Source organism: Siniperca chuatsi, linkage group LG16 (genome assembly GCF_020085105.1).
Source record: "Siniperca chuatsi isolate FFG_IHB_CAS linkage group LG16, ASM2008510v1, whole genome shotgun sequence".
Classification (NCBI taxonomy): domain Eukaryota; kingdom Metazoa; phylum Chordata; class Actinopteri; order Centrarchiformes; family Sinipercidae; genus Siniperca; species Siniperca chuatsi.
The window spans coordinates 2,008,975-2,035,412 of NC_058057.1; the positions used below are offsets into that span (position 1 = coordinate 2,008,975).

Sequence of the window (26,438 nt, forward strand, 5' to 3'; positions counted from 1 at the left end):
TAGTTTATTATGACTGTATTTGGTTCAACTTGGGCCTAGTTTGTCAAGTCAGTTGTCAAACCTGTCAAGTCAGAATCATACATGAATCCATCCGTTTTAAGATGTTGCTGATATACAGCATCTACAAATTTCTACTACGACTTAAAGGACTTCTAACTGCGATTATATGTGCAGGGCTCAGAAGTCATTAAAAAACTTCATGGGGCATCCCGGCGGCCTAGGGGTTTAAAACACTGACCATATAATCGCAGCTTTCCCAGTTCAGGTCTGGCAGTGGACCTTTGTTACATAACATTCGTTACTTCCTCTCCCTCTGTGCTTATTTCCTGTCAGCTCGCTTCTGTATCCTTTCCAATAAAGGCAAAACATGACCCCAGAAAGTAATTTGTACTTGCATTTGGCCCTGAAAACCTATTTTCTCATTGAGCTTATTATTATGATGAGCTCCTACATGAACACACCATTTTCTGCCAAAGATTTCAAAGGTTTTAACAGGATCACCTCCAGGTCAAATCCAACAGCCATAACTGTTCTGTTTCTGCAAATGAAACTGAGAACAATTCTTTGTTTCATCCCCAGGCCAAACATCAGTCAATAAAGAATTTGAAAACCGGTCCCTGAATCCATTATCCTGGTGGAAACTGTGTGGACTACCGTATGTGTGATTGCTGTTGTGCACTGTGTGTGTTCACGCCAGATTAGAAACGTCTCTTATTGAGGCTTTCTGCTCGGTCACCAGATATCTGAAAACAATGCAGCGAGTGTTCAGTGTGCTCTCTCACACTGCACAACCGCAATAATCAGACAAGACGAGAGCTGGATGGTCATAAGGAAAGCATTTAATCAGCAGGATTTTAGACCCAATTACACAGTCCAGCTGTAATTCATACAATGTATGCACACAAATGTCTCAAAATAGTAACACACAGGTCTACCACCATTTAAACAAAGAGCAAATTTAAAATCTATTTTTGTTTTATTCTTAAATAACACATCTGAATTCATGCCTGACATACTGTTTGCCTTACAGGCTAATTTAGTGTCATTTACAGCACTTTGTTGTATTGAGTTAATCGATTTGGAATTTGAGGCTGATCACAATACAGGTTGAGCTGTTTAAAGTCATGCAGCTTCCTAGTTTTAAAGCTAGAGTGCGGGACTTTTACATATAAATGAAAAACGTCTGTTACATTCAAGCTTTTGCCAAACGAGTTCACACAATGCTGATTAAGCCTACAGAGTTTTTAAATCTGGTGTCTGTGGCGACATTCCCGTGCTGGCGCACCGGTAATGATGCGTTTTACACCAACCAGCAATGACTGGTTTGGACTGGATTGGATTTGATTTAGTTTGCCAGAGCGGAAGATCCGCCATTGGTCCACTGGAGAGAATGTTTATTATCGAGCATTGTTTATTGCTTATTTTGTTTATTATGATTGTATAGTTTGTGTTAATATGCTGTCACGCTAATAAAGCTACTTGAATTGAAATTGAATGGAGATGAAGCAACTCTCTCTACGTGGCTCTGGAGCAACCATAAGGACTGAGTGGGCTACAGCAACTAGGAGTAAAACCTAAGACGCGTCCAAGAAAAGTGTCTGATGCTCCAGATAAAAAAAATTAACTCGGCATTCAGAAAAAGAAAGGATCAACGCCGCGGACAAACACGGAAAACCATTGTTGTAGTTTTAGCTCTTCCTTGTTGGACAGGCTGAGAGACGGGACTGAGGGCAGACACAGATGTCACGTTACTGCTCGTGGACAGGTTGGCAAAATATTAGACTATGTAGTGATTACATTTCCTCTGCCTAAATAACAGATGATTGTCTTGGAACTGTGGAAATTTCTCTGTATTTTTGTTCTATTTCTGAACACGAGCCGGGGCGAGCTCACTGCAGGCGTACATCATCAGCATGCGTCAACAGTGTTTGTGTAATTACTCTCACTGCCAGAAGGGGGAGACAAACGTTCCGCACTCCAGCTTTAATGTATAATTTGCTGATAGGACCGCAAACTGCATTCACTAGCTAGACTACACATGCACCTTTTGCTATCGCAGTACATCATGCATTCTGCAGATTAACTGAACCCTGGGGAGACAAAATCACGACCTCAGCTGCTCTGAGGTACACAAGCTGATGTTTTAAGGGTGTTTTTTTTTTTTTTTTTTTAAAAAGCATTGCAAATACATTTTAAAATAACACAAAAACCATGTTGAAACACTTGGATTAATTAAACCCACTTTTTTGACCAATAACCTCCCTCACACAGCCAGGTGAAACATTGGCATTCTTGCCTATAAATCATGATGAGATTTACCACAAAAAGAGAGAAAAATAGGAACATCCATGCAGGTTCATGTCCAGTTTTCACTCCAAAATTCAAAACTAAGTGCAGATTCTTTCCTTTAACGATCATTTACACATTGAATGTGCGGTCATGTCTCGTGCACACACTGTATTTTACATCGATCCAGTCATAGCAGTAGTTTGCCTTATACGTTTAGAGTGCATAGACAATCTGAACAAACTCACTTACATTCTCCCCTATTTGTAACAGGAAACCACACACAAAATCAATCCAAAAAAAAATTCATTATAATCCCCCCTTTATGGATAGAGTCCCAAAAATAGTCACAGAGGCACTGTGAAGAAAGACAATCGATATATGAGCCTCAACAGTGGGCAGCAGGCCTCGAAGAGAGGGGATTTTTCCTTCACGATATTCAGAGTTTAAAAGAGTTGTGGGAGGAAAACAGTTTTCACTGAATGTGCAGACACAAGAATTGTAATAACATTTTCCAGACACAGTGATCTGCATCTTTTTCTTTTTAGATTAAATATTACTTAGCTTCATCTGAGCTATTTTTTTTTTTTTTTTTTTTTTTTTACAATAGTGGGGTACAATTTTGGAGAAAAAACTTAGTGTAAGGGAAAAGGTGTGACCTGTGCAGAACTGCTACATATAAAAATTATTTTCAGTGAACATAAAGACTCTAAATCATTGGATGCAGCCCCTTAAATGCTCAGTTTGTTCATATTCATTTGTTAAACCTACAGTACTTACAGCTGCTTTCCTAAGCCTGTGTCTATTCTAATGTGTTGCTAGGTCTTAATACAAGAAAACAAACAGAAAAACATGACAAAACAATCGCACCTCAAGGTCCATTTAGCAGCTGTTCTAAACTAAGTCAGCGGCTGCTGGCCGGAGACTGACGTGAGTGGTATCGATCTTTAATCTCAGCAAGAAAGTGAATAAGCGGATTTCCATAAATTGACAAACTATTCTTTTAAAAGCTGAGCTTCAAAGTTCAAAGCTTTCGACCATATCACATGATCTTCATGAAGAACAGCTACTAAATGGACCTTGAGGTGAGACTGTTTTGTCAACTGCTGTTTCCAAGGTCAAGAATGAACTCGGAAAAAAAACAAAAAACACCTCTACCTAGATCTTATAGATCTATGTGACATTTGCTTTTAGCATTACATTTAAAAACAGCAATGACAACAAATTTGGAAGAGTATGTAACCTTTGCTATGGCAGGTTTTGGAAGTGCATAAAGCAAAAGTACTTGACTACTGTAGTTCATTTCTAGTAAAAAGTAACTTGTTACCTAGCTAGCTTTTTAAAAAGGCAAGTGACAAAGTGCAGTGATCGATCTGCCCGGAGCAAAGAGTTTGACTTTGTACAAACGATGAGCTGACTGCACAGATGCTGGTAAACACACTGCTAGCTTAGCAACACTCCAACCTGAAAGAGCTCTCACAGCTGACATCACATCATGTGAACTTGAGGTTCAGCACTATGAACCACTCACTTTCTTTTCCATTTTGATCATGTGACTAAATTTGAGGGATTCACATGGACTAGCATTAAACCAAGACAGCGAGTTTTGTCAGTTCGATGGATTCAGAGCACCTCCTGTTCCATGGCTAATGTGCTTAAAGGGTCAATTCAAGTGAAAGCAAAACCTAGTGGTTCACTAATCTGGAAATAAGCTAGCGTCAAAACCAGGCCATGCTGAAAACCTAACACAATAACCAAGGCTAAAGAACAAATAAGAACAAACTCAAAATAAAGGAGCTGGCCAAGTCATTCTCATTCAAGGCTTCTTCTCTTCTTCCTCTGCTTCTATTTCTACGTTCTCCAGCAGAGTGTGCTTCTCCTCCGGCATTAGGGTGACAGGGTTTAGGTGGAAAATGTGCCTGTAACAAAGAAGATAATCAGGTAAGTCAGCTGGTCAATGATGACATGGTTAAATGCACCTTCTGGATATTCCTGCACATTATTTGTTCACTCATAAACCCCATGAAACAAACTCACTTGTGTTCACAAGTTGGGAAAAACATGTCCAAGATCTTGACGATGACAGCCGATCCGACAACGCCGATCACCACCACCCACATCACCAGGAAGAAAAGAGGCAGTGACTCGGAGCTGAAGCGCCTCAGACGCTCCCTCACCTCCTCCACCCACTGACACATGGCCTGAGGAGAGGATGGACATGGAGACATGAGCATTTCCTGCTGGTAAAAGGCTCCACTGGTACTACATATTACAGAAGGGGGTTTTCTGTGCGACGTCAGAAGATGTGCACACTTGAGGGCCAGAGTAACTAAAGATTTTGGGGAGATCACGTGTCATAAACTGCATGAATTGCAAAAGTAATGCACTGAAATGTTCAATACCCCAAGAAGGAAACCTCTCTTTCAGCTCACCATACAGAATTAGCTGTTAGCATCTAGTGATCTGGTCAGAGGCCTGGACTTTAAACGCATGTTTTAAGGGAAGACAGCGCAAACCTGTTACTGCGCGCTTATGGCTGTTTGATGAATTGTGCAAACGTTTGTCAGGCTCTACGTGATCAGTGCTTTGGTGATCAGTTTGACGTGCATTTCGAGCGTCGGTGTGTGATCTGTTGACAGCTGATCGAGGTGCAGACTGATGGAAAATGTATTGTGTGCAGAGTCTCTTTTCATGGTCCCGTGTGGCTGATAATACGTATCGAATCCTGTACTGACACAGTTTGTTATGAGTGAAGTTTTGCCGGTTTACACTGCAGTCATCTAATAAGAGTTTTTGCACTCAAATGACGCATTTGGCATATGTCCAGTGTTATATTTTGATGGTAAACCATAGGATTTTCATACCTGCTGCCATTATATATAATAACATCCAGCCGTCTGTGCTCTTAACCTATGCAGCAGGCAAACAGCAGGATTTCATAAATGCTAATGTTACTTTTTTTTAATACTAATGTTACTTGTGTGAGGAGGTCTTCTCGTTTTTAACCTGTGCTGCCTACTGATAGTTTGGGACATAGTCAGGGAATTTCCCACTACCTGAAAAAGCTAACTTTGTGTAGCCTGCATTAGCAGCATTACTGCTAGTAACGGCCATTGGAAGAGCCGACAAAGTGTGGTGCATAGAAAAAAAAAAAAGTGGGACATGCGAGGACGAGTACACATACAAATTCACCTCTATAAAGTAATTTTACTGGTGTCCAGCAAGTTGCTGTATTTTTAAATACTAAAAATAACCGTATATGAAGATATCATGGGATTGTGGCAATGACTTTCCATACCTCTGCTGCGCGGGCATCCTCAGTGTTTGTAAAGGGGAAACCCGTCTATACATACAGCAGGTATGACCAGTGTCAACTTAAAGAAGCACTATAGTATTAATGCAATAATATTTTTTCTGTCAATATCTGGCCAATTGTTGAACTGGACATTTCTAAGCTTCCTGATTTTGATATAGCTCCCAACAGTGTCCCAAAATGTTCCCAAAGCTTGCTTAGCTTTTAAAAAGAGTTGACACAGTTTAAAAACATCAGCAGTGGCCAGGGAGGACATTTAGGGGCACTACTGCGTGAGCTATGACAAACTTGGACAGTGAGCCTTTAATATAGGCATATCTAAAACTTTTAACCTATTTTGATCCCACATTTGCAGAGTTTTACAAGAAGCACATGAGTATCGGTACTAGCCAGTGCTGGAGGATGAATATTAGATGTTGACAGTTTCAATAAAACCATATCAGTGCAACTTTCCCCCTAAAGGGCTAAAACATCTGAGGCAGTACATTCTGTATGTCATCAGCTAGATCTAGCATCAGACTTGGCTTACAGAGTAAGATGATATAAATTCTTTGGGTGGAGTTTCCATCTGAATCTGATCCGGCTGGCTCGGCTCTCTGTCATCAAATTCATCATCGTATCTAACATCATACAGCAGGTCGGGGTCCATGCGCAGGGGAGTCTCTGGGAGCTTTCCCGGGGCTGCGATCTCTTCCTGGGTGGTCTCTGTGTGCTTCAGGGGGTACTGGCTAGTGGTATGGGAGATCAGCTGTTCTTCATCTGATTAAAAGGTGTAGAAGAAATACAAATACACACTAAACTGGACTGCTATAGAGTATCTGCATAATAATAATAATTAGGGTCAGAAAAAGCATGCATGTTTTCATACCTTTGCTAGGATTCGGTGGATCTGTGACAACCACATCGTTCTCCCTGGGAACCCTGAAGATCTCGCTGTGTCCTATGGGGTAGATGTTGGTAAACTGAGCCAGCTTCTGGAAATCTGGGCTCATCAGTATTTTCACCTCACACATGTCAGGCTGCTGGACCTAAAGGATACAAACCCAAATGGTGTGAAATCATATCCAAATGCTACTATTCCAAGCCACGTTTCACACAAGGTACTGCTGTATTTGATACAAAATGAAATGGAACAGTCAGAATGCTTTAGTAGAAGGTGGCATGCCTGAAAACTTTATTCCCCCCCCCTCAGCAACTGGGAGTTTTTTCATAAAATCTAATATAGGACCCCAAACTTGATAAAAATGAATGGGAGGTTTTCCTTAAATTATACTTCTTCATGTAACAACTCATTAAACACACTGATACACATGGGGGATTATCATTATTCTTAGAAAGTCTTTAATATTATTGGTTGTAGGTTTTGAGGTATTGCCCAAAAAGAACAAACAGGGTTCTGGGGATATATTCTCTGCAATTTTAATGGTCAAGGTTTCAACATTTTTCCTAAAGGATAACAGATGGGTGCAGTTTCAAAACATATACACAAAATTTCCCACTTCATTTTTACATCTGGACAGACTTATGTCATGTTTTACTCAGACTCACTCCCAACATTAAAATTTGACAGTAAGACTCGTGAGAGACACATAAGATTCCTAAGAGATATTTACCTCTTTGCCCTCCATCTCTATTACTTCACTGAACACCTGCAGAGCCACCACCTCCTCTGAGTCGCTGTACAGCCGGTTCTGGCTCACCATCACCCGGGTGACAGTGGACACCAAGTCCCCAGATTCAAAGTCACTGCTTCCATTGATGCTGTCTACTGGAAAAATACAGTTCGGTGTATTTATAAGATTACGACATCTCTCCGACAGCTTACATTTTAACTTTCAGGGATGAGACTTCAATTCGTGCACCATTAGCTAATGAATCCAGCAATTAAGCAGCAGTAACTTAATCAATAACTATTTTGATTATGAATTAAACATCAAGTCATTTATCAAGTAAAATGCCAAACATTTGCGTTTTTTGTCAATTGCATATAATTGTAAAGTTAATATATAATTTGAAGACATCACTTTAGACTCAGATTGCTTGTGATGGGTACTTGTCATCATTTGTGACATTAGCTGCCACCCTAGCAAGGATGCGGGGGCTGGCATAGTGCTACAGAAATCTTATATATCATATACTTAACAGAAAACCCATACATTGGAGAGTTAAGAGGTGTTTATTACAGTTTAATACAGAAACGTATTGTTGTCATTATTGACAAATCTATTGAGTGTTTTTGATTAAACAATTTGACATACATTTTAAAGCACTCACAATATAATGGCATGATATGGAGAAAGGAAAGCAACCCCATCGACTTTTTAAAATTTAGTGACAAGAATAATTCGGTTTTTAACAGGCGAACAATGTATTTTCTTAAGGTTTAGGTTCGTACTTTCTTCTGGTTTGTGTTTTTATGGTTTAGTACTTGGAATAATCATAACCGTGAACATCCCAGTGATGTGAGGACAACTCACAGAGAAGTGCTTGACAGTTGAACCTGGTGACCCCTGACAGCTCCACTGGGATGTCATTGACCAGCACCTGCTCTTCGCCCACCGATATGTTTAAATTTATCTGAAAGAACAAACAACAACGTTAAGGCTTGGCTGATTGGTCGCATTTCGTGTTTTATACAAAAAGACCCTCTGTACCTTCGCTTGGTCAATTAGCTTATAACGTTACTCTAATACCTGCAAGTTATTGGATTCCTGCAACTGTGTATCCGCCAATGTCCCTGCTGTCACGTTGATCAGGATGTTTTCCTATGGAGATCAATAATTAAAAAGAAAAGAAAACACAAACAGAGGTTTAACACCACAATGTCTGTCAGTGAGGCTATTCCTAACGCTGGACGATCAGTAAAGCTAACGCTATGCTAACACCAACCATTATCAGGTTAGCTCAATATTTGCTGTGGCTGACATTTGCCGCTTTGGGTCTTACCGTATTCAGTTGCCTAGGCGACGACTCTGCGCACGTTACTGAGGCAAAAAGAATAAGCATAACACCAACTGCTAGCCCTGTCATTTCCATTTTGTGTTCACTTATCTTACCAGCAGCAAGACAGCTAAAACAAAAACATTGAGCAAGACATATGTACTGCGCACGCGCGCGGAATTTCCAAACAACAGCTCTGCAGTAGCATTTTGGACCTCTTGTAAACGGACACGTCACGTGACGTGTCGTGACGTGACGTGAGGCTGAGGTAAGCGTATTGTCTCATTTCCGGTCACCGGTGTTTGTGTTTTACTAGTAGCGTATTTTTGCTGCTCTAGCTCATCACGTTAATTTTGTTTGATTCTTCATTATAGTGACTATCTGCTATACATTTAAACGTACACTAGTTCTGCTCAAGCACTCATAGCGCTCTCCGTCTTTTAACGACTTTCTTGCTAATGCCACAGTTAACACGCTATTCATTTTTGCTAGCTACCGTTCTTTAGCTTAGCAGCTAGCAATGGCTTCTCTCTCTCTCCTGCACTCTCTTGCTCGGTGTGTCAAATGTTTAGCTATTTCTCTACCTCCTTTAGTGATAATGGCACATGTAATAAATGTAGTTTATTTGTAGCATTGGAGGCGAGGCTTAGTGAATTGGAAACACGGTGCCGCACCATGGGAACTCAACCATTAACTGCTGTAGTTAGTCAGCCCGCAGTAGCTGGTACGGACCGACCAGAGATAGCTCCTGTTAGCCGAAACCAGGGAGGCTGGGTGACTGTCCGAAGGAAGCATAGCCCTAAGCAGAAGCCCACGGTTCACCACAAACCTGTTCACGTTTCTAACAAGTTCTCCCCACTCAGCGACACAACTCTTTATTGGCAGCTCCATTTTGAGAACCGTGAAGTTAGCGACACCAGTGACCATAGTCAAATGTATTCCTGGGGCCAGAGCAGGTGACGTTGAAACCTATTTAAAACTGCTGGCTAAGGATAAACGTAAGTACAGTAAGATTGTTATTCACGGCGGCGGTAACAACTCCCGATTACTCCAATCGGAGGCCACTAAAGTTAATGTTGAGTCGGTGTGTACATATGCAAAGACAATGTCGGACTCCGTAGTTTTCTCTGGGCCAGTGCCAAACCTGACCAGTGATGACATGTTTAGCTGTATGTCTGAATGTATGTATGAAGACTTGTTCTGATTAGGAGAGACAGCATTCATCCCACTTTGGATAGAGCAGCTCTCATATGTAGAAATCTGACTGATTTTATTAGGGGACCTAAAGCATGACAACTCAGAGTTGAGACCAGGAGGCAGAGTTGCAGTCCTACACGCTTCTCTGTGCTTCCAGAGCAGTTACCCACCCAAAACTCCTTAGTGACGGTGTCTGCCCCCCGACCACTTAAATTAATAAAACCAAAAGTTACAGAAGAAGTTACATACAAACCTAAACAAAAACGTTGAAATAGCACAACAAAATAGGAGAATTAAATGTGGACTCTTAAACATCAGATCTCTGTTTTCTAAAGCTTTACTGGTGAACGATTTAATATCAGAGTATCATATTGACTTATTTTATCTTACTGAAACCTGGCTGGGTCATGAAGAATATGTTGCCTAAATGAATCCACTCTGCCCTGTCATATTAATACTCACATTCCTCGAGGCACCGGCCGAGGAGGTGGAGTTGCAGCCATCTTCGACTCAAGCCTATTAATCAACCCTAAACCTAAACTAACTCATTTGAAAGCCTTGTTCTTAGTCTTTCACACCCGACCTGGAAAACACGACAGCCAATTCTATTTGTTATAGTGTACCGTGCTCCTGGTCCTTATTCTGAGTTTTTATCTGAATTCTCAGAGTTTTTATCAAGTTTAGTTCTTAAAACAGATAAAGTAATTATTGCAGGTGATTTCAATATTCATGTGGACATTGAAAATGATGCCTCAATACTGCGTTTACCTTAAAAACTCCTACTCTAGATGTCTATCGGATAGTGCTGTGGCTAAATTCAAGGAAGCGATTCCATCTGCATTTAATTCAATGCTATGTCTCAATATAACAGAGGACTTCTATGCAAATCGCAGCCCCTCCCAAATTGACCACCTAGTTGATAGTGCTGCAGGCTCATCGCGAACGACACTCGATTCTATCGCACCCCGCAAAAAAAGAAGATAATGAAACAAAGAAGGTAAGCTCCATGGTAAAACCCCCAAACCAGCAAATTAAAGCAAACACCACGAAAACTTGAAAGGAAATGGCATTCCAGCAACCTGGAAGAATCTGAACGAGTGTTGATACATGCAGCCGGCAAACATCAGCAGGAAAAGATTCTCAGAATGGGGTCACTTAAGGGGGAAAGGATGAAGGCTCATATCGCTGGAGCAATGGCAAAGTTGAGAGGAGTCATTTCAGGAGTCCCACTGGGTATGTCCATGGAAGATGTTAAAATGAGATTCAAGGAGGCAAAGTAACAGATGCCACAAGGATTAAGAGTAAAAGGGATGGCTCACTGAAGGATACCCTATCGGTAGTAGTTCAGTTTGAGAAAGCTCTCAGTCAGCGCAAATGGGCAACATGAACTACAGCGTGAGGGAATACATTCCCAAACCACTCAGGTGCTATGCATGCCACAGAATGAGACACACGGCACAGCAGTTCAAAGGAAAGCTAAGGTGTGCGAGATGTGGAGGCCAACGTGAGTATGGAAAATGTGAAAATGATACTGTGTAGTACAGAGAGAAGCCAGGGAAGCCCAGACAGTTAAGATAATGATAATGTTTCATACGTAGAAGCACTAAAGAAAGTAAGGGAGGAAGAAAGAAACAGTAAGAATTCTAGTAGTGGCCCAAAGAAATGTACAAAGTATCGCACGAGAAAATCAGGCCCAAGCCCTAGTCCCCGTTCCTATGCAGAGAGCTCATAAACGTAAAATCGACGATGATACTCTTCTGGTGAATAAAGTGAATATTGTGGTTTTCATCTGCCACACCATTAATGTTGCATCACAACTGAAAAAGAAAAGTGACAGAATCAAGACCATTGTGGAGGCAGCAGGAAGAGTCCTCAATATAAGAGATGTAAAAGCAGACCAGATACATGCATTGCTGACAGCAACTGAAGTTGGAGAAAATTTACAAGTTGAGATTATGGTACTTCACACACTACAGCGAGAAGCCTCATAGCCAATGGCCAAGAATTCAAAAAAACAAAAAATCAATTAGAAGTAATTCCAGAAGTATCCCGGGGTTCAGCTCTATAAGACATGACAGAGCTAACAACCAAAATGGTGGGGGGGTGTGCTACTTTTCTCAAAGATGGGTTGTCCTTGTTAATCAAGCCGTATAATCCATGTAGAAATCTAACCACTGACATGTTCAAGGAAATGGCAGGGACAGTATATAGAAAGGAAATATGGTGAGGAGATTTTAATGCACACAGCAGCTCATGGGGAAGTCGTCACACAGACAGTAATGGGAACATAGTTGAAGAAATGTTGGATGAAAGATCATTGGTCGGCTTTAACGATGGATATGGTACGAGAGTCGATGTAAACAGGGATTCGGTGTCGTGCCTGGATCTTACACTGGTGTCAGATAGTTTGGCGAATGCATGCAAATGATATCTTAAGAGTGATTCTACCATAGGAAGTGATCATTTCCCAGCTCTCACCATAGTAAACACAAGTGTATGCATACACACGGCAGCGCATTTACCAGATGGTGCTTTGCTAAGGCTGACCGGGAGAAGTTTAGGATATGCTGTGAGGAGTCAGCACACTCGGTAACAGTCGAAGGAAGCATAGAGGAATGCACAAATCAAGTTACGGAACATATTCTAAATGCGGCAGTTATGAGTATACCAAAACAAGCGAAACAAGGCACTCAGAGCCTTGAGGAAAAACACGACACAAGAGAATCTTATAGAGGACAGTGGCTCGTAGGATAGCCAAATATACAAAAAAGAGGACATGGAGAGAATTCTACTCCACCATTGGCAGAGGAGTGAAGTTCGGGGATGTCTGGTCCATGTTAAGCAAATGCATGGAAAAAGGCAGCAGAAAGACCGTGCACTCGGAGAGAATGAAAATGTGAGGGAGAAGAGAGGATGGTCCTGCTAATCCTGGTAGCTGTAGGCCCAGAGCGTGGACTTCTCATGTGAACAGATGGAGCAGATAGTAGTTCGTAGGCTGTCGCATGTACTGGAACAGAGAAGAGTAATGAGTAATTTCCAGAATGGATTTCGAAAAGGACTATCCACAATAGATGCTCTAGTTAGAGTAAGTAATGAGGTGGAAAAGACACTGAAGATGAAAGAGTTGATGGCAAAAATATTTTTGGACATTGAAAAGGCATATGATTCTATGTGGAGGGAAGGACTGCTTATCAAATTAAGTAAAACAGGTATTGGAGGGAGGATGAATAATTGGATAATAGACTTTTAACAGGCAGGAAAATCAGGGTCAAGGTTGGAGCAGATGTATCTAAAGATTTTTACAAACTTAGATGGATGCATCAAATCAGCACTATGTGCAGATGATAGGGCCATATGAATGAGGGGAAGGAATATACCATATGTGTTAGAGAACATAAGAAAAGCAATAGAGAAAGTGGAGAAGTGGTCATATGAGTGGGGGTTCAAGCTGTCAACAAGCAAGTCATGTTACACATGCTGAGAAGCTAACATTATATGGTCAGCCGATGGAGAAGGTGTCTGAACTGAAGTACCTGGGTCTATGGCTAGATAGCAAATATACATGGAAAGTACAGATCAAACACTTGGAAACAAAATGCAAAAAAAGTCATAAACCTTCTACGGGCTGTGGCCGGATGCGACTGGGGGGCAGATAAACAGGCATTCATTGACATTTATAGGGCCATTATGAGCTCAACAATAGATTGTGGTTGTATGGAGCGGCAGCAAAGACATCATTGCAAGAAGTGGACAGACTGCAGTATAGAGCATTACGTGTGTGTATAGGAGCTATTAGGTCAACCCCCATTAATGCTGTGCTAATAGAAGAAGGAGAAACACCGCTGGAGTTAAGAAGAGAGAAACTGACACGAGCGTGCTGGGTCAGGTTAAAAGGAAGTGGGGAAGAAAACCCTACAAAGGAAACGCTACAGGGTTGCTGGGAATATTCCAGGGGTGTGGGTGGACAAGGGAAGAAAGAGCGAGGACATATGGAATGGAGGCCTTAGAGTTCACCAGGTCAACCCCACTTAGCAGCATACCCCCTTGGCTTTTCCCAGAAATTAAGGCGGACATGAGTATTTTGGAAAAGAAAAGAGAATGGCTAATGAATGAAGTGGGAGTTAAAACAAGTATATACCGCCGGAATAGTTATCACAATTATCTCAAAATATACACAGATGGTTCTAAGAACAAACAGGAGTGTGTGGGAGTTGGTGTGTGTGTTTAAAGGATCTATCTCCAAAAGACTGTCCGACCAGTTATGTACAGCAGAAATAGTGGCAGCCATTATTGGGTTACAGGGCAGACCTGATACAGTGGTGGTATGCACAGACTCAATAGCCGTCTTGGAAAGCATACAGTCAACAAAAACGGGCAGAGATTTGCTCATTGAACTTTACCATTGCTTGCTAAGACTCCATAGAGGTGGCATAGATGTACGGTTCTGTTGGGTGCCAGCACACGAGGGGTTGAAAGGGAATGAGTGTGCTGATAAACTAGCAAAAAGGGCATTGCAAAAGGTAATAACAGTACCTGTACCACTTGCAAAAGGAGAAGGAAAAGCAGTGATTAAGAAGAAAGGATTGGAGTGGGAGGAAGACCAGAAAGGAAGGAGATATCACAAAATACAAAAATCGGTCATAACATAGAACTATAAAGAAAGGAACAGAAAGGAGGAAATCATCATAACAAGACTCCGATTGGGTCACACGGGATTAAAGGGCACTATGTTTGTACTGGGTAAAAGGAACAGTGACAAATGTGGGAACTGTGGAGTCAAAGAAATGTGGAACACATCATATTGCACTGCACTATGTATGAAGCAGAAAGAGAAAGGTTACAGATAAAGTCTGAGAGGCGGGACTGGAGTGGAATCTGATGGGGAGACTGGGATCAGAGGGGGAGGGAGAGGGGGAGGGGGCACTCATCACTTTCTTAAGTGACACAAGGCTGTTAGGAAGAATTTAAGAAATAAGGTATATATTTCTTGTACAGTAGGTGGCGGTATGCACCTTAAACTTGTTTGCGATCCGCCAGGAAACCGAGAGGAGAAGAAGAGAATCAGCATGGCGGTGCTCCTTGAAACGACGCTGGGCGATATTGTAATTGATTTGTTTACAGAAGAACGGCCTAAAAGTAAGAAAATAAAGCAATTTCCACACAACGGCGGATCATTTCGTGAACTGGCTGCTAGTTGAGTAATCTATGGACGAGCTGAATTACAGAATAACTGGGTGCTAGCTAAAGCTGTTAGCTTGCTTGCGTCCTATTCATTTGTTTATTTAACATTAGCAAACAGTTCGAGTTAATTCACTGATGACAATAAAACTGAAATAAACCAGTACACATCCTTATTAGCCTTAAGTTCTTACCGCTGTTTGGACGCTAAGTGTTATTAAGGATTTGGTCAGTTGTAATGACTGTCGGTTTAACGCTAACCTCTGCTCTTTTCTTTTGAAGCTTGCCTAAACTTTCTGAAACTATGCAAGATAAAGCACTACAACTACTGCCTCATCCACAATGTTCAGGTAAATCTACATGGTCCCTTGCAACAGAGCTATGAATCAATCTCAGATATTTTCAGTTGAACCAGTTGGCTAATTTATCTGTCCAGCTTTGAGATTGGACACTGTGTTAGACATACTGTAACAAAGTGTCTGTCTCTTCTTCAGAGAGACTTCATCGTGCAGACTGGAGATCCCACTGGGACAGGGCGTGGTGGAGAATCTGTCTATAGGTCAGTCATCTTCATCACAGCTGTTTTCTTTGCTGCTTTTTTTCACACCACAAGTTGAACACTGTGACAAATGTTCTCTTCTGTGTCTGATTAGCAAACTCTATGGGGACCAGGCCCGCTTTTTTGATGCAGAGAAAGCGCCACGCATCAAACACAGGAAGAAGGGGACGGTGTCCATGGTGAACAACGGAACCGATCAGCACGGTTCTCAGGTGAATAACATGTACATATATTCGTTTGATGGTTTCACTTGATCAGCCAAGTTTAAAAATAACAAATCAGTTGATTAGTTGAAGAAACCCTAGAATATAATTTCATACAGAAATATGTCCACTATAGAATGTAGTATTTTACATTAATCAAGTTTCTGTCTTGTTATGTTGAACCATGGACTTCCTGTCTGGTCTTATCACTTTTGCTATTTTTGGTGCGATAGATGTTGTGACAAGTGGTGCACAGTGTTTTTGCTTTTTTAGCATTAAACATATCTAATTTACTGATCAAATGTTCTCTGCAGGATGTGTTACCTGATGTGCTTAATCTGTTGTCATTCCTGACCTCAGTTCCTTATTACCACTGGTGAGAACTTGGACTACCTGGATGGAGTCCATACAGTGTTTGGGGAAGTGACAGAAGGCATGGACGTCTTGGCCAAAATCAATGAGACTTTTGTGGACAAGGACTTTGTCCCATTTCAGGATATCAGGTGAACTTAAAGACAAACTGCCTATGTAGTAGTAGCCAACAATGCTTTTATTATTTCTCAGAAAAACCTCCGGGCATAAAGTTTTACAATCATGAAATGAGAATGTGATTTTGCTGCAGGATAAACCACACAGTGATCCTGGATGACCCTTTTGATGACCCTCCTGATTTGCCAGTGCCTGATCGATCACCTGAGCCCACCAAAGAGCAGCTAGATGTGAGTGCAGTGCCACTGTTCATTAATTAAGGGAAGCTCTGAGAGTTCTTACATGTCTTTTCCTCGAACGAAAATAGAAAGCTAAAACTGACACTTCAAATAACCCATGCCTAGCAAACCTTATCTGGACAAATAAACATGAAAAAGATGTATACCGTATATGTAAAACAGGATATACTGCCCAGATAACTAACTACAGCTCATGTGCAGAGTGGCCGAATCGGAGCAGATGAAGTGATCGACGATATGGATGGGAAAGGAGCCGAGGAGTTGGAGGAGAGGTTGAAGGAGAAGGAAGCCAAGACTCAGGCCATACTGCTGGAAATGGTGAGAAGAAGAAATCTTCTCTCAGCCTTCAACTGAAGCTACCAAAGATGCAGACATTTATACACTCTTCTGCCATCCGTTCCTCCAGGTGGGCGACCTCCCTGACGCAGATATGAGGCCTCCGGAGAACGTGCTGTTTGTGTGCAAACTGAACCCAGTGACCACAGATGAGGACCTGGAAATCATCTTTTCCCGCTTTGGTTCCATAAAAAGGTTACGCAAGCCTCCAAGTTATACAAAATGTAGATTTTTCTAAACAAAATGTTGAGAAATGATTTGTGCATGTGGAAATTGTATATGTGCTAACATTTGTATTATAATTTTTTTCTCATGTTATTCTGTTGTGTGTAGCTGTGAGATCATCAGAGACTGGAAAACTGGAGATTCCCTCTGTTACGCTTTTATTGAGTTTGAAAAGGTGAGCATCTTATGTGTCTGTGCGACATACAGTATTTAAGTAAACTGTATATGTGCATAGGTAATACACTTGTGTATAAAAAGTATGTGGGGCTTATTCACTTTCTTTCTGAGAGTGAGATGAGAAGATTAATATTAATCTCATCATTGTGTGTCAAGTACAGACCTAGAATCAGAACGTGGTTAGCCTAGCTTAGCTTAAGGACTCTGAATAGTGGGAAGCAGATCACCTGGCTCTGTCCAAAGTGAAAAAATTCTTGCCAACATGTATCTCGTTTGTTTGATCTGTACACAGACAAAAATGGAAAAGCAACAATTTGTGATTTTATGTGTTATGCGCTGGAACTATTACTTGATGAATAACAGTCAGGTGCAGTTACAGAGTTTTGTTGTCACAGTGAGGTTGCCAGGTTTAGTTTCATGGTGCCCTATACAGAGACTTGTACCTGAACTCACCAACGTGCGACCCACTCTATCGCTGGAGATGCAGCACCAAAGTACTGGGTGGATGGATAAACTGTTGTTCGTCAAGAAACCATTTCAGCACAGAACTCCAAAAGTACAAATAGTCGTTTTTACATTGCTACAAATTGCATACAACAGCTGTTTCCCTCTGCTTCCAGTCTTTATGCTAAGCTAGGCTAAACACATCCAGCTCCATACTTAACACACACGAGATTGATATTGATCTCCTTATCTCACTCTCTAGGAAATATGCTTATTCCCTTTCTTACAAAATGCTAATAAACTGTAATGCATAGACTTACAATATGTCACCCTACCTGTAATGATGTATTGTTAGAAATACACATGTTGTGAAGTAAATCATTTGAAAGTGTTTTTTTAAATTTGGTGGGGGGTTTTTGTTAAAAAATTTTTTTTGTCTATATATAGACAATTGTGTTGTTTAGATAATATAATCCAGTAACACTATGCGTGAAAACGTAAGCAGTTTCTCAGTTCATGGACGGCCCCCTTTAATGTCAGCAGTCCAAAACTGTATACAGTATGTCATATGGGCCCCAGGCTAAGGAAACTGTTAGCCCCAGGCTAAGGAAACTGTTAGCCCCAGGCTAAGGAAACTGTTAGCCCCAGGCTAAGGAAACTGTTAGCCCCAGGCTAAGAACGCTTTCACACTGGCACAACCTGACTTTAGCCTAGGGCTTGCTGGCCCTGCTCCGGAGCAGGGTTAGCTCAGAGTTTGCGGGGTTATCCCCTGAAAATCAACTGAACACGTGGCTAAATGGTGCCAGTGTTAAACGGGACTAAAGTAAACCGAATGTAAACATTAGTTGCATTCTTATCAAGGTCATCAAGGCTGTCACCTTGTAAAGACTCCTCCTGTCAATGTCTTGTCAGAACTTGGATGACATCCTTAGCAGTCCTCAGTATCCCACAGTCCGTTCTGCATAGTCACTTGTTTAACGCTTAAGTGGTCCTACAGTACATCCAGTGAAAGTGACAGATGGAAAAACCCCAGCAGGATGTGAATAGTGGAAGTCAGTCATGAACTCCACTGTTTGTTCTTGTTATGACGTTGATACGCATCACATGGGCTGCTTTATAATAGCGAAGTATTATTATAGAGATGTGAAACTTAAATATACTATGGGTGTTGTGGAAATTGCCCCAGTTTATGACTGGTAATGTGGAAACATATGAATGTATGCCTTTATGAGTTTATGAGGAACATTTTCATTAGTTTTGTCAGTGGATCGAACTGGTTATGGTGACTCCTCTGTAGACCATGTCATTTGGGGAGTCATCTACAGGTTGTGCCACTGGCCTTCAGTCCTCTGAACACCATCAGCAATGGACTGTAAATAAAAGGAGACGACACCTGAAATGGGGCACAGCAATAGTATCATGAATGATAGTGCTGGGCATGGTGAAACACAATGACTATTTAAACCATTAGAGGGCGCCGGGCACTTTGTTGTAGATAAAATGTGTTTCCACTCAGACTTCTACCAGTGACATCCAGTAATATAAAGTCTGGTTGAAGCAGTGGTTTGGCACTTCACAGCAAACATCTCCTCTGTAAACACAGTTAATGAAGGCCCTGCTTGTTCTTAGATATCTGATAGCAGATACAAAGTGAAGGACGTTTTTGGAAATGGTTGATTCTATATCCTCGAGTAAATGAGTTGCAGAAAAACTTTGTAATTAGCTTGCTTTTGTTTTGTATTGTTCTTATTAGTTTTCCTGGTTTGGAATGCTGAGTTTGGGGAGAAGATAACAATAAGAAAGTTTGTTTGTAGCATAACAGAAGTTTTGACCTTGAGATTTGTTTTTGTAGTTGAAACTTAATGTGTATTGACTTCATGCTGCACATTTTTGTTCATACTTAAACATAATGGACATAGAGAAGTTAGAGCTGCAGTGATTAGTTGCTCTTTTTGATTAGTCAATCGACAGACAGCTATTAACTGAATCGTTATTTAAAGTTAATTTTTAGGCAAAAATCTCTGGTTTCAGCATCTCCAGAGTCTCTGGTTTTTGGACTGTTGGTTCAGACAAAACAAAATACATAAAGACGTAACCTTGGAAACCTTTTCACAGTTTTTTTTATTATTTTGATTTATTTTGTAGACTAAACAGTTATCAAGAAAATAATCTGCAGATTAATTGATAATGGAAATACTTGTTATTTGGAGCTACCAGTCAGAAGATCATATTTTGAGTCAATTTATTACCTAAACAGGCTTTATTGCCCTAACCCTAACCCATTCAGGGATAGAGCTCTCTTTTTTTTTTTTTTTTTTTTTTTTAATGACATTCTTACATCATCTGTCCCATGCAGGACCTGACATTTACTTCTATTACAGTTCTTCGCTTACCTCTTTGATGCTTTCTGTCTCCACAGCAAGAGGACTGTGAAAAGGCGTACTTCAAAATGGACAACGTGCTCATTGATGATCGACGCATTCACGTAGACTTCAGCCAGTCAGTCGCAAAGATTAAATGGAAAGGGAAAGGTATTTGTACTAAAGCCTTTGTGGTTTGCATGTTTTGAATAATTCTCTTTTTTGTTCTGAAGGGTGAACAGGTTACGCCAGCGTAAACCCAGTTTCTGTATTCACTGAGCTTTGACACTGTGTTTCATAAGCAGAGGTCTTTCTCATGGCCTCGTCTGTTTCCTAGGTGGGAGGTATACTAAAGATGACTTCAAAGCCTACGAGAGGGATGTGGAGAACCGATCCAAACTGGCTCTCAAGGATCAAGTGAAACCTAAACAAGAGTATCCTTGTGTGTTAATAGGCTGGGATTTCATTTTGCAGTATTTCCCACTTCATGTCAGAATATATCAGTCTGCGGTTAGGGTTAGTGGTGGCCATTTCAAATTTTTTTCACAGTTTGATTTGGCAAACCTTTCAGCAGTGACTTTCTCAACTTCCTGGAGATTTCCATAATTTTCCCAAAAGCTCCAAGTATGACCTGCTAATTGAGGAGGAAGAGGAGGCGACGAGCCATCGGCACTCTGAGAAGAAACACAAGGAGAAGAGGCACCATCATCATTCAGATGATGAGGACAGCAGGAAGTCCAAAAAGCACAAGGTATCCTTACTTCATAGCACCTTTCACACATTCCCTATACTCTCTAAATGTGTTAAGCCAACGCAAACATATTGTAATATTGTGTTGTACTCTCCCTGTGATAATATTATGAGGATAGAGTAAATTTATGTGCAGTTTCTTCTGCTGCGTTTTTATTTCTGCTTTACGGCAGTGACGTGGTATTATCTTGAAGCAACAGGATTGACATTTTATGACATATTTCATTCAGAAAACTGTGCGTTGTTAATGTTGCACAGGCCCTTAGAAAGCAAATCCTCACTAAGCTGCTCTTCTCTTTAGCCTTCAGCAGTCTGTAAAAAGTTCTGCCTGAATTTAAATCAGTGTGTTTTTTTAGTCACTTGGAATAGGTTCCTTTGAATTTATGTTTATAAATCCAGCAAAATGTACAGGTTTCTCCTGCAGCTGTCCTTGCACTGTTCAATATTGCCAAAGGTCTCTGGGTCTAAAGTAGTTTCTTTACTCTAACTAGCTGACTGATGAACCTGTCAATCAAACATCCAAGGCAACACCTAGGGAGGAGCACTATTCCATATTTAGGGCTTTCCCCGTCTGATCAACCCGTTTAGAAAACAACTGAGCATTTGAATCAGGAAACAAAGATGTGACTGTTCAAGTAAAGAAAAAAACTACTAGCCCTAACCCCTAACAGGGAAGCAATTAACAGGAGTGCCACCAAACACCTTTTTACATTTATTTAATCACAAATTCATGATTTTGAATTTTTTAGTATTTTAAGCTTGTTTACCAAAGAGCTACAGTTAATCGTTACTGTGACAGTAACCGGGTTGTCCACACTCCACACACACATTGACAGACACACCAGACCCAAAGCCCCTTTTAATACAGCCTGTTCAAGGCGGGAATGTTGCGCTGTTATTCTGCTATTCTATATGAAACCTACGAACACAGAAAGGGGGGCATCGTTTAGCCGGCAGCGGAGGTAGTAACAGAGCCAACGTCTGTGTAAATGGGGCAGCCGGCAGGACGGCACAGACACTAGACGACGCTGTTGTGTTACACGTCACGCCTCTTTTGCTCCCGGAAGGCCTGCGTGCTGTCGAAATCACACACCGGGGCGGCATTATGCCAGCGTTGTTTGGTTCAGTGTAAAAAAGCAAAGCTGCCGTAATAACGGGTCTTCTTTACGGCAGTATCGCGGGTCTCTGTTTAAAAAGGGCTCAAGAAGCAGGTTTACTGAATCATCTGGATTATTGTTGAGTAACTCCCTCAGACCTGGAACAGTGACTGATGCAAAGAGAGCTTCCAGATAACCCAGTAAACCTGATTCTTTGAACATGCCCCTACATGCACAGGTGTTCACACATGGGCGCACACACTTTCAATTGAATTCAGTTCCATTTTATTTATATAGCGCCAATTCATAACAGAAGTTATCTCATCTCATTGCACTTTTCCTATATAGCACTCTTTATAATGTTATTTACAGAGACCCAATAAATCCCACCATGAGCAAACACTTGGCGACAGTGGCAAGGAAAAACTTCCTTTAAGAGGCAGAAACCTCGAGCAGAACCAGACTGGTGGGTGGCCATCCGCCGCTGCCATGTTAGGTTTACACACACACACACACACAGTCTCCACCATGCTGTCTTCCAAGGCCATTTACCCAGACAAGTAGTGGAAATGGCTGTTATTTAACGGAATGTTTAAGAGTCCGAATTTCTTTTATCTTTTTTTTGCCTTTTTTTTTTTTTGCATTGCATTGCATTTTTGCATTCAAGTAGAAATGTCACAATAGAGATGCAGACAGGAAACGGTGAGGGAGAGAGAGTTCTATAACAACAAAGGTCCCGAGCCAGAATCAAACTGGGAATGTTACGATAATGTTATGTGTCTTTGTGATGTTATCCTGATGAGGCAATGTCATATTACAATATTTTTTGACACAACAATTGTATGGTGGAAAATTTGATATTGTGACAGCCATAATTTATGAATTCACATCGTGCACCTTAAGCCCTCAAACCATCAGGTACAGTAGGTATGCTCCAAAAAATTGGGTTAAATAAAAAGAGAAATGTATTAATTCAGACAACAAAACTGTGTGTCACAACTCACAATATAATAGAAGAAAATTCCCAGACACGATAAATTGATAAAAGATGAAACAATAGATGTGCATATATTGTCGAGCCCTCTGTACCGCGTCAGTTTGTCATGTTAACATACGTATATTTATAAATATAATAATACAAACCTATAGTAAGCTGCATCACGTAGAATTTAGCACAGTAAACACAGGTTTGTCAGTGCCACAATAAAGATACCAGGAGTCAATTTAGCACTAGGCTAGACCTAGCTTATCATGTATGATGTACGCATTTCCTCATTCTTCTTGCCTTACCAATATTTATTCTAATCTATGTAAGAGGCCTCTGCTGCTTTTTGTCACATGAAACACTTGTGTAATCCCAGTTTTGGAAGATGCAGTATAAATGAACTTTGAAATTCAGTTGACACCTACCCTGGTTGGAGCTGGTTTAAACAAACTCCATTGTGTTTGTTGATTTGTCCAGTGTTTAAAGTCAGAACTCTTTATTTCATTATTCAGCATACCAGTAATAACATACCAGTTAAGTACTGTATTACATTCAAAAGCTTAACTAGCTGAATATACTTAATTAATCTGCTCTTTATGACGACCATTTCCTCTGTCATGTTGGACAGGACATGTGTGTTGTGGTCCTTGACTGATGCTCATATCCAACTATTGCTTCAAGCTTTGTGACCGTCGCAGAAGATGCGGTCTTTGAGGTCGATGCGGTCTTTGAGTGCCGTTAGATGCAGCACTGACTCGAGATGTGATGAGATGGTATGACATACTTTCTCACCAGTTGTAGGTGTCAGATCTTCATTTCAGTAAGGCCTGTATGCTCAGTAAGGGGCTGAGCGGGAACAAAATACCACATGACAGCATCCAAATCATGGGGTTAATAGATAGGAGCCAGTGAATACCAAATAACACATGCAGTGAACAGTAGGTAGCATAGTTTACCTAAATAGTTCCATGAAATGGTTATTATTGCTTCCTTAATGTGGTGCGTTTCCTGTTCAATCAGGATGTTGAGGCAGACATTTTGACATCGTCATCGTAGGAAACGCACAGGTGTTACTAATAACATTATTGATGGCTCCATTCTATTCAGGTGTCCCAGTAAGCCACAACGGTGTGTCTGGAAGTGCGTTTCCATCCACCTGTCCAAAACGGCAGAGTCAAAATATTGCTAAAAAGGTTTTACGCTTGGCAGAGGTGGAAAAGTTGCTGTATCGCTAAAAGCCAAAGTGCAATGGGAAACAGACTTGGTGAAAAAATGATGACGTACATGAAGCATGTGACTTAATGTCCACTGAAGCTTCCGCTTCACAGAAGAGACGGAAAATGGCAGCAGATGAAAACATGAGATCTATACATACATATAGTATCAGTCAGTCACAGACATCACTAAATAGATTTGAAGAAATGAAAGTTTGTATTATATCCTTTGGTGTTATGGTGATGGTCGTGGAGAGCGTTGTCTTTCACGTTGGTCCAAAACCTTCCGCAGGTGTGAAACTGGCTTGAGACCTGGTGTAACCTCGTTTTCATCCTCACCAAACCGCTCAGTGCCCTGCTGCACGCAAGCATCTGCATCTGATGTTTCTCCACTCTTTTATTCAGGTTTTTCCTTTAATTTGTCCTGTGTGTATAAAATATAATTTCATAATGAGATATTATACTTGAGTTATACTTTCTTATAATTATGAGGGGGAAAACACTCTTATGACAGTTGAAAACAACTTTAAACGTGGCATAAGTGAGCTTCCATACAAAATAGATTAGATTTAAAAGATTATTCCATGTAGTGACCAAACGTGTCCACAGCACTTGCTTTATTTGTTTTGGTCCAGACCAAAGGAACCATGGTACAGTCTTAAACACAACCTTACTTGCCTATGTTTACAGATTTGCTTTCGCATCAACAGTCATTACTCTGTTTCACACTCTCGTGTTTTCTGACATTTCCAGGACAGCGAGGCTAGCCGGCGAGACAGAAAGATGGGACACCAGCGCTCCCGATCCCGCTCAAGTTCCCGCTCCAAAGACCGGGACCACAAACACAGCAAGTCCCGGGTCAAACATGGGAAAGAGGACCGTGATAAAGGCCACAGCCACAAGGACAGGAGCCGCAGCCGCTCCTCCAAGAAGTCCAAGGATAAAGACAGGAGTAGATACAGATGAAGATGATCACCTTACCTTTATTGAATATATTTCTGACAGGAGAGTGGAGCCACAGAGAGGTCATGAATTCAGCATCTAAATATTCACAAGCCTAAACTACTGGCTTCCTTTAAAATCACTTGATTTTGACTTTTAGAGAGAAACTGGATGATTATCAGGTCCTTGTCACATTGTCTTGAAGAACAAAAATTGTTTGAGAAATTGTTTTTTTAATATGTATATTAAAAAATTCCCATAGTGACAGTTGTCTTATCATTTTTATCCATTATTTATTTCCATGACAGATGTCCCTCTCTGTTATTTACTTCCTCTGCACCTTCCTCTTCCTCTTACTGCCCAGTTTAGAACAGAAGTGGTATATGATTAATATCTCAGACTAGTTTCTAAAAGGTGGGGTTTTTTTTTACATTCATCAAATGTGGGCATGGAAAATGGCTGGGTGGAGCGTGTCTCCACAGCACTGAGGGAATTCACTTGTGTCTCCCTCCACCCACCTCATAGAGCTGGGCTGATACAAAATCTCAACGTCTCATTGCACAAACTGAAAGCTGATACGTCTGGCTGCAAGTTCAAGACAAATGGTCAGAGGAATGTTTTAGGTGTGGTGATAAGATGCAACAGAAAGTAATCTTACAGCTGTGATCTGAACTTCCAACAGTTACTGATGAAAATCACTGTCGCGGAGAGATGCTTTCTAAAATGAATAGTCTTTGCTTGTTGTCACCAGATGGTATAACAATTAACAATGTTTATAGTTGTCTTCAAGTTCCAAAGACATCCAAAGATACAAATGTCAGACACAGTTATATAGAAGTATAGAATGATGCACATGGCAATAAGAACTTATTTGTTGCCAGATTAGTAAACTTTCAGTAAGTCTCTATCAGATACACGACTGTAGATGCAAGAATTTGAATTCTCTCTGTGATCATCAGCAAACCTAACCACAAACACACACACACACACATCTGTAGTCCTTTGAATATGTAATTCTTAAGAACGAGTCACCACACAATTTTTTGAATTTCCCGAAAATACATAGTTGTTTTGTGGGTGGAGGGGAGTTGAGTATATGTGGTGAGCAGAAATGGAAATAAGTCTTCCGGAGTGAAGCTGAATAAACTCTAGAGGGGTGATTCTGTAAGAACTGAAAGGTGACAGCACCGAGCAGTGTGGAAAAAAAGGGTTGCACAACTGCACTCCCCCAGGTGGAACCACTGGTAGACTTCCCCAGCTGCCTACGCCTGCCTGTACACCTCATTGTCACCTTTAACCTTCTGTAAAATTACAGAGCGTGTACCAACAGCCCCAGATGAGCACAGGCTGTTTCTAAATTACAATTTACATGTGTTTACAGTCACATACTGAACCAAGCCTGCGGTGTTTCACAAACGTGCCTCTCATCGGATTCACTCGTGTGCATCAGCATTGTTCTCTGATGTTTGGCTGTCTTACTCGTGTCATCGGTATGCGAATGTAC

The 26,438-nt window shown here is 41.0% G+C and overlaps 2 protein-coding genes across 4 annotated transcripts; one reads left to right on the plus strand and one right to left on the minus strand.

Moving 5' to 3' along the window:
* Positions 1–819: 819 nt before the first annotated feature.
* On the minus strand, positions 820–8,741 carry ginm1 (glycoprotein integral membrane 1). Of its 2 annotated transcripts, none has more exons than XM_044169905.1 (8): positions 8,546–8,741; positions 8,293–8,364; positions 8,077–8,176; positions 7,213–7,364; positions 6,468–6,627; positions 6,129–6,358; positions 4,324–4,487; positions 820–4,205 (listed from the first exon to the last, which is right to left on the minus strand). In XM_044169905.1, exons 1-8 carry the CDS (start codon positions 8,633–8,635, stop codon positions 4,103–4,105), a joined length of 1,071 nt encoding a protein of 356 aa, XP_044025840.1. In that variant the 5' UTR covers positions 8,636–8,741; the 3' UTR covers positions 820–4,102. The 2 variants fall into 2 exon arrangements, with proteins under 2 accessions (XP_044025840.1, XP_044025839.1); XM_044169904.1 differs by having other exon boundaries at positions 7,213–7,367.
* Positions 8,742–8,788: 47 nt separating this feature from the next.
* ppil4 (peptidylprolyl isomerase (cyclophilin)-like 4) lies at positions 8,789–25,199 on the plus strand. 2 transcript variants are annotated; one of them, XM_044169899.1, is made up of 14 exons: positions 8,789–8,807; positions 14,774–14,872; positions 15,197–15,264; positions 15,409–15,473; positions 15,568–15,685; positions 16,037–16,179; positions 16,299–16,395; positions 16,606–16,722; positions 16,811–16,935; positions 17,074–17,140; positions 20,006–20,117; positions 20,284–20,380; positions 20,565–20,697; positions 24,746–25,199. In XM_044169899.1, exons 2-14 carry the CDS (start codon positions 14,803–14,805, stop codon positions 24,956–24,958), a joined length of 1,425 nt encoding a protein of 474 aa, XP_044025834.1. In that variant the 5' UTR covers positions 8,789–8,807; positions 14,774–14,802; the 3' UTR covers positions 24,959–25,199. The 2 variants fall into 2 exon arrangements, with proteins under 2 accessions (XP_044025834.1, XP_044025833.1); XM_044169898.1 differs by lacking the exon at positions 8,789–8,807 and adding an exon at positions 10,649–11,240.
* The last annotated feature ends 1,239 nt before the right edge of the window (positions 25,200–26,438 follow it).